The sequence below is a fragment of the Struthio camelus genome, chromosome 21, assembly GCF_040807025.1.
Source record: "Struthio camelus isolate bStrCam1 chromosome 21, bStrCam1.hap1, whole genome shotgun sequence".
Taxonomy (NCBI): domain Eukaryota; kingdom Metazoa; phylum Chordata; class Aves; order Struthioniformes; family Struthionidae; genus Struthio; species Struthio camelus.
This window is the reverse complement of record NC_090962.1, coordinates 2,900,348-2,916,579: the sequence shown is the minus strand read 5'-3', so window position 1 is coordinate 2,916,579 and position 16,232 is coordinate 2,900,348. Positions and strand designations below refer to the sequence as shown.

The following is a 16,232-nucleotide window of genomic DNA, read 5'->3' as shown; positions in this document are numbered from 1 at the left end:
GTAAGTTAAATACTGAGATGTATTCCCGTTGGCTTCTGGCCATATACTTCAGCCAGTTTTTAAAGTATGCTTTTGCAGCTTAGAGTCCATAGATGGAATTGCTGGACTATGCTGGCTATAGCACATGTTTTCTCGTAAGTTTGATTTCATCTCTTGCAGGGACATCCTGATAACAAACTTGGATGCATCAATGAGCTACGGTGAACTTTGTGATGAAGTGCGTGAGATGTGTACTCTACAACAGGAACAGCCGATTACCCTTAAGTGGATTGATGATGAAGGTACTGTAGATAATGATGAATTGCTCAGTAACATTTCATGTATGTTTATATGTTTTGGTACAAAGAGGGGCACTGAGGAAACTTGTGTAAAACAGGTTTCATATTGTGAAGTCATTTTCGATTTGTAAATACCAGGGCACATGACCCTGTTCTATAAAGCAGGGAGCTCTGAATAAATGAACCTCAGAATATCAAGGTTGTGCTGTACTTGAATTTACTTTCTTCCTTTTTGAAGAACACTTTCGATGTGTAATTATCTGCTGTTATATTTAACTAGAGTGACCAAAGGAATAGCTGATGAGAAAAAAACTTGGCAGACTTATTGTTTCTATTAACTCAATGATTAACTCAGATTTTTTCCTTCTCTGGTTGATACGATTGGAAGATATAGGTTTTCCTTGGAAAAAGGCAAATGTAGAGAGAGTAAATTGTAGCTGTAGTCTGGTAAATGAAACTTGTAATGTTGCTAGGGAGAAAAATGTCTTTCAAGAGGATGCTAACCAAGATCTAGTGGTAGGAACATTAATGTATCTTGAGCTAATCATGCAGTGATTAATGGTTTAGATAATTACTGTGAAGAGTTTTAGACGTGGTACTACATACTTCTTTTCTTGCCTCTTTATTTTCTTAAGGTTGGGTTAAGAAGATGGTTTCTGGTTAGTATCTGAAGCCTGGATCCTAATCCTAATTTCTGCTCTTCTGTCTACTATGTGTAATTTTGGGGAAAGCTTTCAGCATTCAAAGTTGGTCTAGCTGCTTGCCTATAAAATAGGTCTGAGTGTATTGCTTGCCCATGCAGACATTTTTTTCAATGTTTGTCTCTGAAGTGCTTTGTGAGAGGTATTTAAGAGGCTCTGTAGAATTTTAATATTTGACTATTCCATGCTTGCATGTTGAATGCAAAGCCCCTTTTAATTTCAGAATTTCATAAGCCTAATGCGATACTGTTCAAAACACTCACTTTCAAATCTCAGCAACATCTTGTTTTTAAGGTTTTTAAATCATGTCAACTCTGTGTGACATAGGCATTTGCATCTTATAAATTATGATTTGCCTTTAGAGTGAACAGGTTCTCAAGAAGTAACATAGTTGTAATATCAAAAGACTATGTTCTTAAGTTTTTTTTGGCCTTTTGTGAAAGGCTGATGATAAGAGTTACAACAACGATAAGTGATGTTCTTTTTCTTGTGGTTCTTGACAGTTGCACAACTGTTTCATGGTTGTCACTGGTTGTAGTATTGATTATGTTACTGGTCTAACATAGCTTATTCAAGAGCTAGGGGGCAGATTGTTGGTGTCTGTTCTTAATGGAGCATTTCACTAAATTATGTTAATATCATCCTGTTATTACCCGACATGAAACAAAAAGGTGAGTTATAGGTGACTTGTTTTGATTTTTTTCCCCCACCCCCTCCACTTGGCTGATATTTTGAAGAATCATTTTTCAAGGTGATAGATATTAAATGAAAATATATCGGAAATAAGTTGCTTTGCCAATGTTACAGAAAAATACCTGGTGTATTGCAAGTAAATGATATACAGAAAAAGTAAATGGGGGGGCAGTTAGTATCTGGAAAAATAGTGTAACCTTTTATTTTACTGAAGTGTGAGGTTAATAAAGTCCAGTAAAAATGATTTGTTGCAAAAGCTTCAAGTTCTTACTGTTTTGCTACAGGAAAGAAAAGATTGATGTCATCTGATTTCATTGTTGCAAGCTATCAGTCAGATCTGAAGCAGTTTATCATTATTCTGTTTCCACAGGTTTTTGTATGTGAGAGAAATCTGCTTTTTCTTTACCTTTCCCATAGGCTCTGAAATGCTGTTGTGATGTAAAATGGTTTTGCATGTTTCTTCTGCAAAATGTGGCAGGTCTCTACAGCCTTAAGTTAGAACCTTCTGGTTGCTGTGAGTAGGAGTAAAACAGAGGCTTGATGTTGTGTTGCTTTGCTGCTTTTTTTCCTTTTTTCTGAACTTACGTGTTTGCTTACGTGCCTACATGATACAGCTGTAATTCATGGTGGGTAAAACTCTTGTCTAGTAGGTTGTGAATAGCTGCCATGCAATTATAAAACTGTATTTGGTGTTGTGCTGTGTGTTCTGAGCACCCCTCTTCCCCCACCGCACTTATATTTATCAAGGCTACACTTCGCAGCAGAACTTCTGGAGCTGCGTGCAGAGAGATGGAAAAAAGATTAGTGGTTTGGTTCACATTTCTGATTAGGTGATTTTTTTAATTTTTTTTTTTTTCATGGAGTAAAATAGCCAGTACCATCCTCTTCACCAAGTAGTGTAGTCTAGTGGCTGAGTAGGATTTCAAGATCCCCTACTGTGAAGAAAAACCTGTAGTTGGAGAGAATTCAGTCCCTGTAAGATGAGTGTGAATTTTTAAAAATTTCACTCTTGCCTTTCTTGGTAATAGGAATATAAAGAGGCAGCTGTAGTGATTTTGGTTTCCTAACCTATAGTTTCATTGCTGTATATGGCAGTCTAATAAAGTAACTGATCAGAAGTGCATGGAGAGTCATTATATTGCATGTGCTGAACTATCTGAACAGCATCATCACTAGGAAGGCTATTGTAGTGAAGATAACTTCATGAGTTTTGAGGTGGTAGATCTTCAGATGTGTCCTTTTTAACTGCTTCTTGGTTTCAATGTCTGTTTTATTTGTTTGTAACACTTCTTTCTCCTATATTTTCTTTTAGGCTTGTTTATATATAAATCTATTATATATATATCTGTGTATGTATGTAACAGATTATGAACTTCTTGCAGATTTGTAATTTGAAGTTGTTAAGTTTCAATCTGTTTTGCTTTCCTTCAATCTGTTTTGCTTTCCCTGAATCCTTACAGATTTAGCTACCCTGTTTTTGCATGTAAATTGAGTGCTTACACTTATTGTCACATGTAATTTAAATTCATTTGACTGACTGTACCAGATGTTCTCTTTGAACTCACTTTGAGCAAACAGAATTTCTGACTGCTTAATGGATAAAGAAACCCCACCGAAGATCCAAAGAAAACACATTTTGTGGTGGATTTGTTTTAGCATTTCTCTGCTGGTATTTTTAGCAAGATTCCCCAAACCTTGAACTATGAATAGCCCTGTCACTATAAAATGCCACATAATTATCAGGAATTTGGGGTGGTTGATTTGCAGCACAATTCATTCTTTTCTCTTTCGTATTGCATTATTGCAGTATTTCTAGACTATCTAGAGATTATCATGAGTTGTTAAAACTGAATCCCTCTCTTCCGGAGAGGTACTCTTGCAGTATCTCCCAATTCAGAGGTTTAAAAAAATATATATATATATATATATATATATATATATATATATATATATACATTTTCTCTTAAATATTAGAACTTACCCTTTGGAAAGGTCTTTTTCTGACATGCAGCTTTTCAGTAATATGGGAGAACTGGAAGCTAAGCCAGAACACATAAGAAGTCTTTTCAGTGCTTTTTCTCTGGCACCAACCAATTAGGTCAATTGGTTTTCTATAGAACATCACCTAGCTCACTCACTTTCCTATTATTGTCTGGTGTCAGACTGTCACTTTCAAATCAAATTGAAAAACCATTCTGTTAGCTAAGAAGAGCTAGCCTCAGTCTGTCTTTTCTTCAGAGATTCAGAGAAATGGAATCCTTTAATTTCTCTACTTAAAGGCTAACATCATTACTACAATAGTGTGGATTTTTATCTTCTGAATTTTACTATTTAGTAATGACCTTAGAGAAGTGTATGTCAAGGTTTGTGGTTCTTTGTGTTGATTTGAGGGGTGGGGGAAACTAACTGGGATTTTACGTTTTAAAAAAAGCATTCTGGACTAAGTAAAGATCAGTGAGTTTTTATTATGAAAGGGTCTTTAAATAGGATTTAAAAAAAAAGCTTTTAATGGCTGTAATGTTACTTGTCTGGGCTCTGTTGTATGTTTTCCTGTCAAATGCGATAACACAATCTGTATGTCTGTGTAATTTCTACCTTTCTGTAAGAACTTTTCAGTCCATTGGTTGATTTGAGCCATACTTGTCAGAAAGGCAAAGGCTTCTGGAAAAAAAAAAAAAGCAGTTTGTGTGTGGGTTTTTGGTTTTGTTTTTAATATATTATGGCAGTTGAGGTGGAGTTGGAAATCTTACAAATGTATCATCCAAGTGAACAGTTGCTAACCTTATGCTATATTAGATACCAGGTTGTCCGTACGAGTAAGGACCCTTGTAAATCTCCAATTGTAATAGAAACTTGAACTGGAGCTCATAAGAGTCAGAGCACCAGTTATTCAATCAGAGAACACAAATGCATAGAAAGCTAGACTTTGTTAAATATAATGCTCATTAAGCCTGTGTTTTGTAATTACTTTTTATTTTTCAGAGGCCTTTCTCTTAATTGGCTCTTAAAGATATTTGAGATACTGAGATTTATGTTTATATGACTTTTTTAATCTGTCAGTACATCTCATTGGTCTTTAGCTCTGAGCGAATGCTAATACAAGCAACTGAGAGTTTTTAAAATTAGAAAACACAGAACCTGAAGACATTATAGAGAATGTTTTACCTTGGCAGAAGATAAATTGAATGATACAGTAAAGACTGGAGCCTGAAAGTATCTGTGGTAATCAGAAGTACTTTAGAAGGGTCTAGATTTCATGTGGCTCTAATGTCTTAGAGTCCTTTCATGATTCATGGTTGTAGCTGTCATTAATTTATTCCGACTCATAACAATTCTCCATAGCAGCTTTTCTTTTTTGAAGCTTTTTTTTTAATGCTTTAATATTAAAAGAACATTTCTGGGTCACTCCTTTATGACTGAGTGACAACTAACATTTCTGTGTATTTTCTTAATGTAAAAGCTAAAGGTGTATGCTGCATGCATGCATACATACAATAAGGTGTGGGCAAGATGTGGTGTTTGAGCCTAGGCTTCAGTATTCTGTAAACTTTTTCGCCATAGTACCCCCCCCCCACCCAACTACCACTTTCCTCCTCTTTTCCCCCTTTAGATTTCATGCTGAGCTTTTTAAAGCTTTTCTGAACTTGATCTGTTGAATCTGCTAATGAAGAGTATGAGTAGAGAAGATAAATTAATAGAAATGAGGGACTGATCTACTCTTTTCTGAAAGAGAGGGTTTGTTATGGCTAGACAAGTTTCACTTTTTCTGTTTTTTCTTCTAAACCTAAGTTTTTAAAAATGCAAATCGACCTTTCTCAAAAAAACCTCTGAAACTTTTATGGAAATATTAATTTTATATTAATAACTATCACTTCAGTTTTGGCATATTTGTACCCCACCTGTAACTTCTGTCTATTATCTTTATATATAAATAATTTTAAGCTTTTTTAACAATGGATTGTTTCTCTGTCAGTATAGTGAAAGAGACCTAACTAATTTTTATCTATGGACACCTTTATAACACTTTTTCTAAGTTACCATAGTGTTGTTCTGCAGTCAACAAAGTTAAAGTAGTAAGATAAAAGGCCTCTTAATGAAGGACAAATTTATTTTAAATTTGATCTTTTCTGGGTACTAGGGAGTGAGCTTACCTTCTCCTCCCCCCCCCCCCCCCACCTTGTGTTAAACATCATGTATTCACTTTTGTGTTTCACTGTCCACTTGCAAACTAGTATGGTGTACTTCTGTCTACTTACTAGAAGTTAAAGGGGAAAAATTGTGTTCCTATATTTCAACTTTAACCAAAGTGACAGATTAATGTAACATTTTTAACGAAAAGCAATCCTGAAAGCTAGTACATTACTTAATAACTTAAATTCTCCCCTAAAATACTTTAGTCATAAATTTGCTTATGTATTGCTTTGTGCTTTTTTTGCTAGGTGACCCATGTACCATCTCATCTCAGCTGGAACTGGAAGAAGCCTTCCGTTTGTATTGTCAAAACAGAGATGAAGGGCTGATTATTCATGGCAAGTATTACACAATTTGAGAACCGTGTATTCATTTGTTGATAAGCCTAATGGCTCACTAAAGGTGAAAGTAGGAAAAACATTTGACCATCAAATGAAATACCTACTTTATGTAGGTGTTGCCCTACAGTTCTGTGTTGTAAGAAGGAAGTGTTATATTGGGGTGGAGCCAAAGCCCAAACAATTCAGTAGGCTTTGAGTGGGCTTCAAGTTCTAAACTGTACAGATCAGTTAATGCTGTAGCCAAGTGTAAGAGCTTGCCACTACTGACACTGATTTTGAGTTGTTTAAAGGCTTCCAAAAACTGGCGGCTTATAAATGTGTTCAAGAATCAAGGAAATAGTACTACTGAGATTGTTTCTACTTAAATTTAATATTTTTGTTTTAGTTTTCCCAAGTATTCCAGAAAAACCCGGCATGCCTTGTCCAGGAGAAGATAGTGAGTACTAGAATGTTTTCGAATTTTAGTTTATATTTTTGTCGTATGGAAAAGTAGTACTCTAAAGATTTTTCACAAGCTAATTTTATGTGCATGTATTGCATTGTTTACCTTTTTCTAAATAGAATATTAAAATATTTTATCATCAGAGAAATTATGATGTATTGTATGAATCAACATGGTCGTATTTTTAATGTTGCTGAGGATTAATACTGGCTTCCAGTTGCTCATACAGCGCAAAGAAGAGTGGTCAGGATTTTAGATGTGTTTAAATATGGTAAAAGTGGTTTTTGCTTTTGGTTTTTGTTTTCGTTAGTTTTTTAACCTGTGAGGAAGATAAGCGATGTACTGGAGAAGAGTGAAAGAGCTTTTTATAAAGGCCCTATCAATCTGTTAGAATCTTTTTGAAGGAGTAGATACGCCTCCAGAGAAAGCAGACATGATTGATAAGGTCCACTTCAATTTCAATAACTTAAATAACTGCATTGGGATGAAAGAATTAAATAGCTGGATAGTCACTTTTCATTATGGAGGGGGGTCATCAGTAAAATACTCCATATCTTTGTAAATGTCAAGGAAAGGAATGTGAATAATTGGTTGGCAAAGTTACCTGATGACACTTGGCTAGTCACAGTAATATAAATGAAAGCTGATTGAAGAAATTGAAGAATTGAGGTATGCTTTGCTACCTTTTTTTTTTTAAAAAAAAAAAAAAAAAAAAAAGCTTGCTTCTGTTAGACCAAACCTTTCACAATATAAGAGCTGAAAGAAGCAGCTGACTCTAACTCTGCTTCAATTCCCGTAGCCGTTTAAAGAAAGGAGGAGGAAATACTCATGTGCCAATCTAGACTGATGAAAGTTTTAAGCTGGAACTATTTGCCCTTATTTGCGAGAAGGCAAAGGCAACTAATGCTAAATACTATGGGGAAGAGTAAGCTAACCAGAGGGGAAAAAAAGGCTTGTTCCTTAAAGAAGATCTTTGCAAATCATGTGGCATAGCAAAGTTCTTTGCAGTTTAATAATCTCATTAAAAGTATGGATATTGTAGGACAAAAGTGTTCAGTGTTAAACTGTAGACATTTTAGTTGTCCCAAACAATGAGATGAACTAGAAGTGCACAAATTAGCATGACTCAGATGACCTGTATGTAGGGTATTCTTTTTAAAATACTTTCATACTTGAGTTGTGCTTTGATCATTCAAAAAGCCTGTGTAGTAGGATGTGCCCAGTAAATGATTTCCAGTCAGATTTCTCACTATTTAATGAATGAATTCAGTACATATCATCTCTTGCAGTCATGGGACCTGCATGGAAATCTGGTATCCTGACTTGGTTATAACTATTTACAAATTCTTTTACAATAGAGGTATTAAAGTGTATTGGTGCAAATTAGCTAATATATTGAGCGTTATTGCTTGTTAGCTACAGCTGTACAACAAGCGCAACAAATGTGTTGCGCTTGGACCATACGTGTGAGTTTCTGGTATTGGTGATACAGTTTATATTAAAGATATGCTATGAAAGATTATCTGAGCAGTACTTTAACTTTTTATGCTTTAAAAATACACACAACCCAAATCCCTGATAAAAATATGATTATATGTGCTTGACAGTTTCTGTTGTATGGATAATGTGAAGTAGAGAGTTGACAAGGCTAAAAATTCAGAAAATTTGGAATGTTTCAAGTTCTTATTTTGTGACTTTTTTTACTAAGTTATCATTCTTAAAAAGGATTTTATATGGAAGAAACTATTGTATGTGCTTTTTAGAGCATCATGCTTTCACTGTGGAAGTAGCTTGTCTCAAGTTTGTCTTCAGTTACATGCAGAGACAAGTAAACAGTTAATCTGCCACTTTATCCAAAATAATTTTTTTTGTTTAAAGTAGGAGTCTGTAAGCGTGGACTTTGTTTCAGAATTGTGGACAGTTTGAAGTGGATTTTGTCAAAATTTTCTTTGCTTGCCAAATTATTTCACTTGCAATGTATTACTCAATTCTTGATCTAACCTGAACAAGTTTAAATTCCTACTTAGTGACATGTGATTGAATGGCAAATATTTTGTGATGACATGACTTTCTATAGAATTGTAGGTTTTTTCTGTTTCTGAAAAATAATGTTTTTAGAAGGAGAATGCACAAATACATGTGAAATATTTTGTGCTCATGTTGAAATCAAATGATATGATTCCAAATGATATGATTCCAGCTGTCTTGGATCTTTGAAACTGATGTGCCCTTGAGGTTATACCAGTCAGAGAAACTTGAAATAAATGTATGTAATCCATTAATGAAATAAACCATGACATTGAAGTTTCAGTGCTGTTTGTACTCCTTTAATTAAAAATGAATAGAAAAGGGCTGTATGGAAAAAGTTGGCAAACTTTTCCCCTGCCCTCAACAGTGAAGAACAAATAGATTTTTAAAAATTCTTATTTGAAGAAGCCATTTTTTTAATATTGGTATGTCTGCAGAATAGGATTTGCCCAGATTCTCCAGCATCTGAACTTGTGTTGTCTCTGTATTCTTTTTGCTCTAAAATTTTTTGCTCCTTCCTTTCTTAATTTTCCCCTAGAACCAATTCCTACTGTACTTATACAGCTACTGTTGTCAAAACAGTACCTTTTTACCTTTAGCAAGACAGTTACTCCATTCCATGCAAATTGGAATGGCAGTGCTGCTATGTGGGTGAGGTAGCAGGATTTCTGAAAGATCTTGTATTCAGTATCGGGGAAGAGATGCAACCTCTCATAGGTGCATCTAGCATCTGCTGGCCTGGAGCCTCGGATACTGATTTCCTGATACAGATAGGAGACTTCTAGGCCAGCCTTGTGCATTCAAAGATCTTTACTTTTGAAAGTAGACCAGCTGTTTTTTTGGAATTGATAGTAAACAATGTTGTTTATGAAATGTTTAGATGTATATTTCTCTTCTGTGCCCATAAGTGATAGCCATTTTGATATCCTGATGCAAAAATGCGATCTAAGTGGCAGTTCTATTACTTGAAAGTTATTGTAGGCTCAGTTTATTTATGCTGACAGATCATGATCTAATTCATCACTCTTGAAACTGCAGGGCGTTGTATAATAAAACATATTTAGCTGAACGATTTCTATTGACTTTGGTAATTCCCTTAGGGAACTTTTATATTTTATCAGAGAAATACTTGTTTTTGACATCAGCTCCTTGACATCCATGCCATGTTTTAGTTTGTGCCTCAGCTGCTAGCTACAGCCTCCCAAGGGAGCCAGTACCACCCGTGCCTGGATACATGAGGCAGAGATGTGAAAGGGAGAGAACAGGATAACCAGTCTTCCATTAAATATTTGCTCTTAATGTTCAAGCTGATCCTGCCTATTGTCTTTGGTGTCTAGTGGTATTCAAACAACAGCATCAGTGGAGTAAAGGGAAAATGTTTCATTTCATACCTACTGCATTGTAAAGCATAAAGAATTACATGCTGAAGAAGCGAAAGAATAAAACCCAGTGAGTAATGCATGCCTTTTCTATAGCTTTTATGTATCACTGTTGCGATTGCTACTGTGAATTGAGGCCATTGATGCAGTGTGTGTGCGTGGTGCAGCAGATAATAGAAGTCAGCATTTTGGTTATCATGTAGCTGCTTTGCCTACCATCCTCCCTTGCAGCCATAGATTGTTACAAGTACAGATATTCCTGGTGCATCTTGTATTTGTAAGGATGTGGCTGAGAGACTTCTTAGAAATGCTGTTAAAATTGCAGTGAAAAGACTTTTTCTTGGGGGATGGATTTTAGGAGAAAAGGACAGAAGAAAAGGATAGAAGAAGATGCTGCTGCTGCTAGTAAGGGAGATTAATGAAAGAAATGTATCCGAAAAACCCTGACGGTATGTGTTCAGGGCCTATTTATTGTAAGCTTCCTAATCCAAAGGTAAATGTTTTAGGGGCATCCTTTTCTAAGGCCTTTTTATTGAAATGTATTTAGTGGATTATTTAATATGGAAATACTTTTTTTGAATTAGGATTTACTTAGTTTCTAATATTAACAGAATAAGCTGCTGGTATACTTGTTTCTTCTGCTTTTCTACATTTGATCAAATTGGTATTTGTGTTTAATGTTAAAAATGCCTCTTGGATTTGGGTATCTAGAGCTAACAATTTCAGGGCTATTTTGCTATTGGTTTCATTAAATGAAAGAATGCAGAGGAAGAAACCTTTAAGTGATTTTTACTAATAGAATCAATATGTTTTTAAACATACAAGTGCTGAGAGCGTTAATATGATAGCAGACTAGTGCTTTTGTTATCTAATGTTTATAGCTGGTTTTGCTGGACTTCCTTTTTTTGTAACAATTACACTGTTAAGAATGTCTCTTATGCTCTTTGTTTATCTACATAATGTTTTAGCATTAGATATCTGGACTTCATTTTTCCCATGCCATCTTTCTTGAAAATTACATCATAGGGCTCAGTAAGGTATCTTACTATCCTGATTATTGTTCTGAGTTATTTTATTTTAGATACAGATATTTATTTTTGCTTTAGCTTTTTGTCTTATACTGTGAAATAGCTCTAAAAGGCTTCTTATGACAGTAGCATGGCCTGTAAATATTTTTCTAGCTCAGAAGGCAGGTTTTTCCCTTCATTTGTTACTGTATTGGCAGCAATGATTAGGTTATTCAGAGCACGTGAACCAATTCCATCCCCCAGTGAAGGAAGGAACTATTGCGACTGTACAGATTACTCTGAAGACATAGCTTGGATTGCACTGGGTAATTAGTCTGTTTTGAAACTGCTACTAACCTTCTCCCTGTTCTTTAGTAATTGAACTGGCAGAGGGGGAAACAGTACTATTTGTCATATAATAACATACAGTGTTGCTTAGGAATGGAAAATAGCTGTGTCATGCTTTAAACATATCTGAAATCTCCCCTTGTCCTCTTACTGAGTACCACTTGTTTTTTTTTATGTAGCATGTTTGGAAAAATATACATTTTGATTATTAGGCAGTGTAAGTCCATGAAAACAGACTTGTGGTTAAGATCTGTTATTGCTTAGAATCATTTAGTGTTTTTAATTCTAAAATTATTTTGTTGTTTTTCTTAGCTGTGAAGCACGCAATGATGGCTAGAGAAATATAGCTTCCTTTGGGGAACTGAGATGTGAAATTGCAAAGCACGTATCTGATCATGATTCTTTGATATCTTCCCTTACTTTAAGATACTGGATATCTTACCAGATGTTTGTGTAACAATTCATAAACTGTAAATAAAAATATACTAGAACAAGGTATGCTTCAGCTAGTTTTTAAGGTAACAACAAATAGCTTTAGTTTTTTTTCTCTGTTCTTAGCTGTTGCTCAGAGTGCAATATAATCATGCAGGAAAGATGTCATTTAGTTTTAGGAAACTTCAATTAAATATAATTCTATTGAATATAATCCCTGTGTTACTTCTCGTACTTCCAGTCCATATATTTCCTCTTGTAAGTCTGCAAATCTGCTTCTTACATGCAGGCATTATATACAGGTAACTAAACTGGATGAAGGTGATGAAGCTTTCTTTTACTTGTTGGAACTAGCGGACATTTGCAAGACTGTTAAACCTTTGTTAGGTTTTTGTGTTTCAGTAGCTTGATAGAGCCCTCACGTATAATGCTGTAAATGATATTGTGAAGGTTAACTATCAAATATATTTGGTTGCTTTCATAAGACTTTTAAATCAGCTGCTTCAAGCAAGTTATAATTAAAAATTTTTTTTAAATTGAGCCACAGATATAGCCGCAGAGGCCTGCAGATCAACACTCTTCTCTGAATTTTGAGTTGCTGTATGAGAAATCAGATTTTGTGAGGGGGAATCTCAGGTCCTGCTGATTTCAAATGTAAAGTGCTTCAAAAGTGAAGCCTTGTAAGACTAATGATAGTACTTGGCTAGCCATTGGAAGACTTGCTGTCTGTTCAGGTCTGGGTAGTATACGAGTTGTCTGAAATAAACAAAAAGGTGCTCATGTGAAGCATGATGAAAGGGTGGTTTTTCAGCAGAGGTATTTGAGACTTCTCTAATCATCACTGTCAATGCAAGAGTTCCATGTTGAACGGTCTGCAGTTCAGCCCTTAAACCTCTGGGGGAAAGCAATGACTTGGATAGCGGAAAAAAGAAAAACGGGATTCTCGGTATTGACTAGAAAAGCTCCTCATTTGTAATTCTGAAGTTCCATTACTAATTCTTCTGCATCTGTAAGTGCTCATCCTTGAATTACTAGCTGGGAATACAGAAAATATTTAAAGGAGAAACTTCAAGATTTTAGTATGGCCCTCTTTACTTCTACAATACTATGCTCATTATTAGCACTAAATCAGCCTTATCATTATCTAATACTGCTTATTAAAACAACTCTTCTGGTAATTTAAGTTATCATCTATTGCTTTTCTCAGTAAATCAGGTGTAGATACCCTGGTACAGGGGCTGGTAGAGGACTCACTGCCCTTTAGAGTCTCAGCTGTCATAAAAATCATGCTTAGCCATGGGGAATGCAAAGAAAGTTTTGAGGAAAGAATCGGACGGTGATTAAAACTGATGTTGTAGGCTCTACAAAAATAGGTCTGAGATGGGAACTGCCCCATTGATTTCAAGGTGTAAATTGTTTTTAACAACACTTCTGGCTATCTCAACGCTGCTTTAAATTTGTTAGAAAGAATAAGAATTGTAATACAGTTTCACAGAGCAGTTCTTACAGTGTATACTGGGAGGCAAAGGAGAGCACAGTGGAGATGAAAAGTAGTTTTGATAGACAACAGCAGAAAACTTAAACTTTGCAGTTGTAGTGTAATTACCTTTTTCCTTGATGGAATAGAAAGCCTCCTTCCAAAAGCTGGAAGACAAATACCATTACTAATTTGAATGACTTAAACATGCTTTCTTTAACAAATGAAATACTAAAGCTTTCTGTTAACAGGGCAGATAAAGGACAGGTAAATAAGACTGCATCATATGAAAATTTATATATATAGATATGAAATAAAATTTTCCCTCTAGGATAAAGAAGTTCTGAGATGGAAGATTACTTTCTTAAACAGCTTAGTAATTCTCTGCATCATAAAGGAATTAACCAAGTAGGAATTGTGATTCAGTTTGGTATTAGAATTAGCTTATCACTAAATCTAGAAAGTAACAGATATGATAACTTTATCTTCGGCAACTATTCAATTTTTTTATATTTAGTTACTATTTAATAATACTTTATATTACGACAAACACAAAACAGTTCTGAAACTTTTGGAATGTGCAAATGTTATACCCCTATATCAGGAAGCTTAGAGTGAAAGTACAAATGAAAGAATCGGGTAGAGATGAGTGTTATTTCTTGGATGATGAAAATGGAGCAGAATACTTAGACTATCAGACTGTGACATGATGAGAATCCATGTTTCATCCACTTAATTTCAGCATGCTTTCTTCCTAATACAAAACAGAATAAGGTACCTCTGAAGTGCATGCATGTCAAAACTATCAGACTGAAAAGTAATTGGTCTGGAGTATTTTAGGCCTGCTGTAAAAGCTCCATCAAACTGTGACTCATCCTAGGAGCCTCTGACTTGCTGTATATACTCGCTATATATGCGATATCAACTCTTTGTTGCGTGTGTTTGACTTGCTCTGCATGTGGGTCATTGTCTTTTATCAGGGATTTTTAGATCTGGAAACCTAATAACCACGCTCCAGAGCAGCAGGGTTTATTAGATTCTGGCCAAATTGGCGAGTTTGGCAATGGGCTCATGTGAGGAGGATATGGAGTAAAAAGTGAGTGTTTCTAGCCTGGCATGTGCATAGGGTACAGAAAATCCAATAAAGGTGGTACATGTGTGTGTGCAGTTTTATGCAGATGACCTGTAATCTTCTCTGGGCATATAACTAAATAGATAAAACTCATCCTTTTGTTATTTGTTAAAACTGGACAAGTTTTCTTCAGAATGTCTTGTATTGTTCAAAGTACCCTATATTCAAATTTCTGACTTACCAGGCATGACCAGCTGAAGCTCAAGTAGACAACATTTCCTAATTTTGAGCAACCAGCTAATAGTATCCTTCTGTGTCACAGTGAGGTACTGCATTCTTTTCTGGCTGTCTTGTTACCAGAAGGCTGAAATTTGAAAGAATTCAGAAAAACAGTCAAGAGTCTGATTTATTGGAGCAGATTGGAAGATAATATACCTTTTGAAGTAACATCTAAGCTGAGTTCTATTCTATTAGTGTTGGAATAATTTAAACACTCTTTCTAGAATAGAACACTATCTAGAATGGAATTGTGCTGTGAAAGAAAACAACCCCAACTAGAAAATGTGTCCTGAGACTCTCAGAAACAAATCATGGTTTCATGGATATTGTGGAGGCCACTTTATGCAAGCCTTATGAATTTGAAGTAAATTTTGAATCAGTTTTGAATAGCTGATCAGTCTGTCTTTTGGTGTGTTTGTTTGATGTGTGCTGTCCTAATCTAATACATATGGATGACTATGACTTAAGAGTGAATCAAGTAGTTTGGTATGCAATAGAATAAAACTTAGAAAATAACATAAACTTAATACCAATGCTAACAATCTAAAAAATCAAATTTTCATGAGAAATAGGTATGAACAGCCCGTAATAAATGTATTGCTTAAGTTTGAGGGCTGGAGGGCAGTGTGTTTAGATTTTTTTTTTAATTATAGACAGATTTTTAGAATCTCCTGGTAGTTTTGTGACTAATGGTTGAAAATACAAGTAGAATATATGGGTAATCATGAAATAGGGGAAAAATTAGAAAATTTACAAGATGGGCAACAATCAAATCCATAGAAAGGTTCCACTGCAAGGAGAGCTAGACTAGACTAGGACTTCAACTTAGAAAAAGACAACTAATGAAATATGATACCATTAATTTAAAATTTGCATATGGCACTGAAAAATCAGGAAATTGGTTAACTCTTTTCTAAGGTAAGAAGGAGCAGTCATAAAATGAAGTCTTATGAAAGGTATTCTAGGGGAAGTATCAGTAGTTAGCTTCCCCTCATCCTGTCTAACCCATTCCATATTTATGTTATAACTTGCTGTTCAAGACAGCAAAAGAGACTAGATGGAGGCTTAATCTGACAGTTTTAACTGGTCACATTTTATCACACTGGATTTAGTTCCTTCTCTGATTGCTATCTAGCTCAGTCCTCAAGAAGACCCATATAGTACACTGAGGTAAGGGATTTGGCCAGAGATTCTAGTACTTTCCTTTCAAATTTTGCTGTCACTGGCAGCCTAACATTGAAAATTGTGGACAGCTATGAGAATTTTGAACTTTTTGATAGTGATGTTCACTGCAGGTCTACATATAATATAGCGCTTCAAATGGATATAGATTTTTTTTTTGACTCTTAATGTAATTCTCACCATTACAACTACCAGTAGACATGAATCATGTGTACTCAATTTAAGTACTTGTCGTTGTTTCTAGAAATTTTGTGCTGCCGGGTTTAGCTAAGATTCCCCAACAAGTCTCAAGACAAACAGCAGCAGCAAGTCTTAAATCATGCAGGCTACTGGTAACAGAAAACAGAACCAAATTTCTGCAGGAAATTCAGTGATTTGCTAC

The 16,232-nt window shown here is 35.2% G+C and overlaps 1 protein-coding gene across 8 annotated transcripts in view; it reads left to right on the top strand.

Annotated features, from left to right (window-relative positions):
* The window catches only part of PRKCZ (protein kinase C zeta), a 78,282-nt gene that overhangs the window by 8,133 nt on the left and 53,917 nt on the right, over positions 1-16,232 (top strand). For 7 of the 8 annotated variants that reach the window (XR_011135776.1, XM_068915975.1, XM_068915974.1 and 4 more), the window contains exons 3-5: positions 160-281; positions 6,112-6,201; positions 6,590-6,640. Coding sequence is in view for 7 of the 8 variants with exons in the window: in XM_068915975.1 (XP_068772076.1) it covers positions 160-281; positions 6,112-6,201; positions 6,590-6,640 (263 nt within the window). In the remaining variant the exon portion in view is untranslated. Of the gene's footprint in view, positions 1-159; positions 282-6,111; positions 6,202-6,589; positions 6,641-10,319; positions 10,503-16,232 lie in introns of those variants that run through there. The other variant, XM_009671590.2, reaches the window with a different exon arrangement.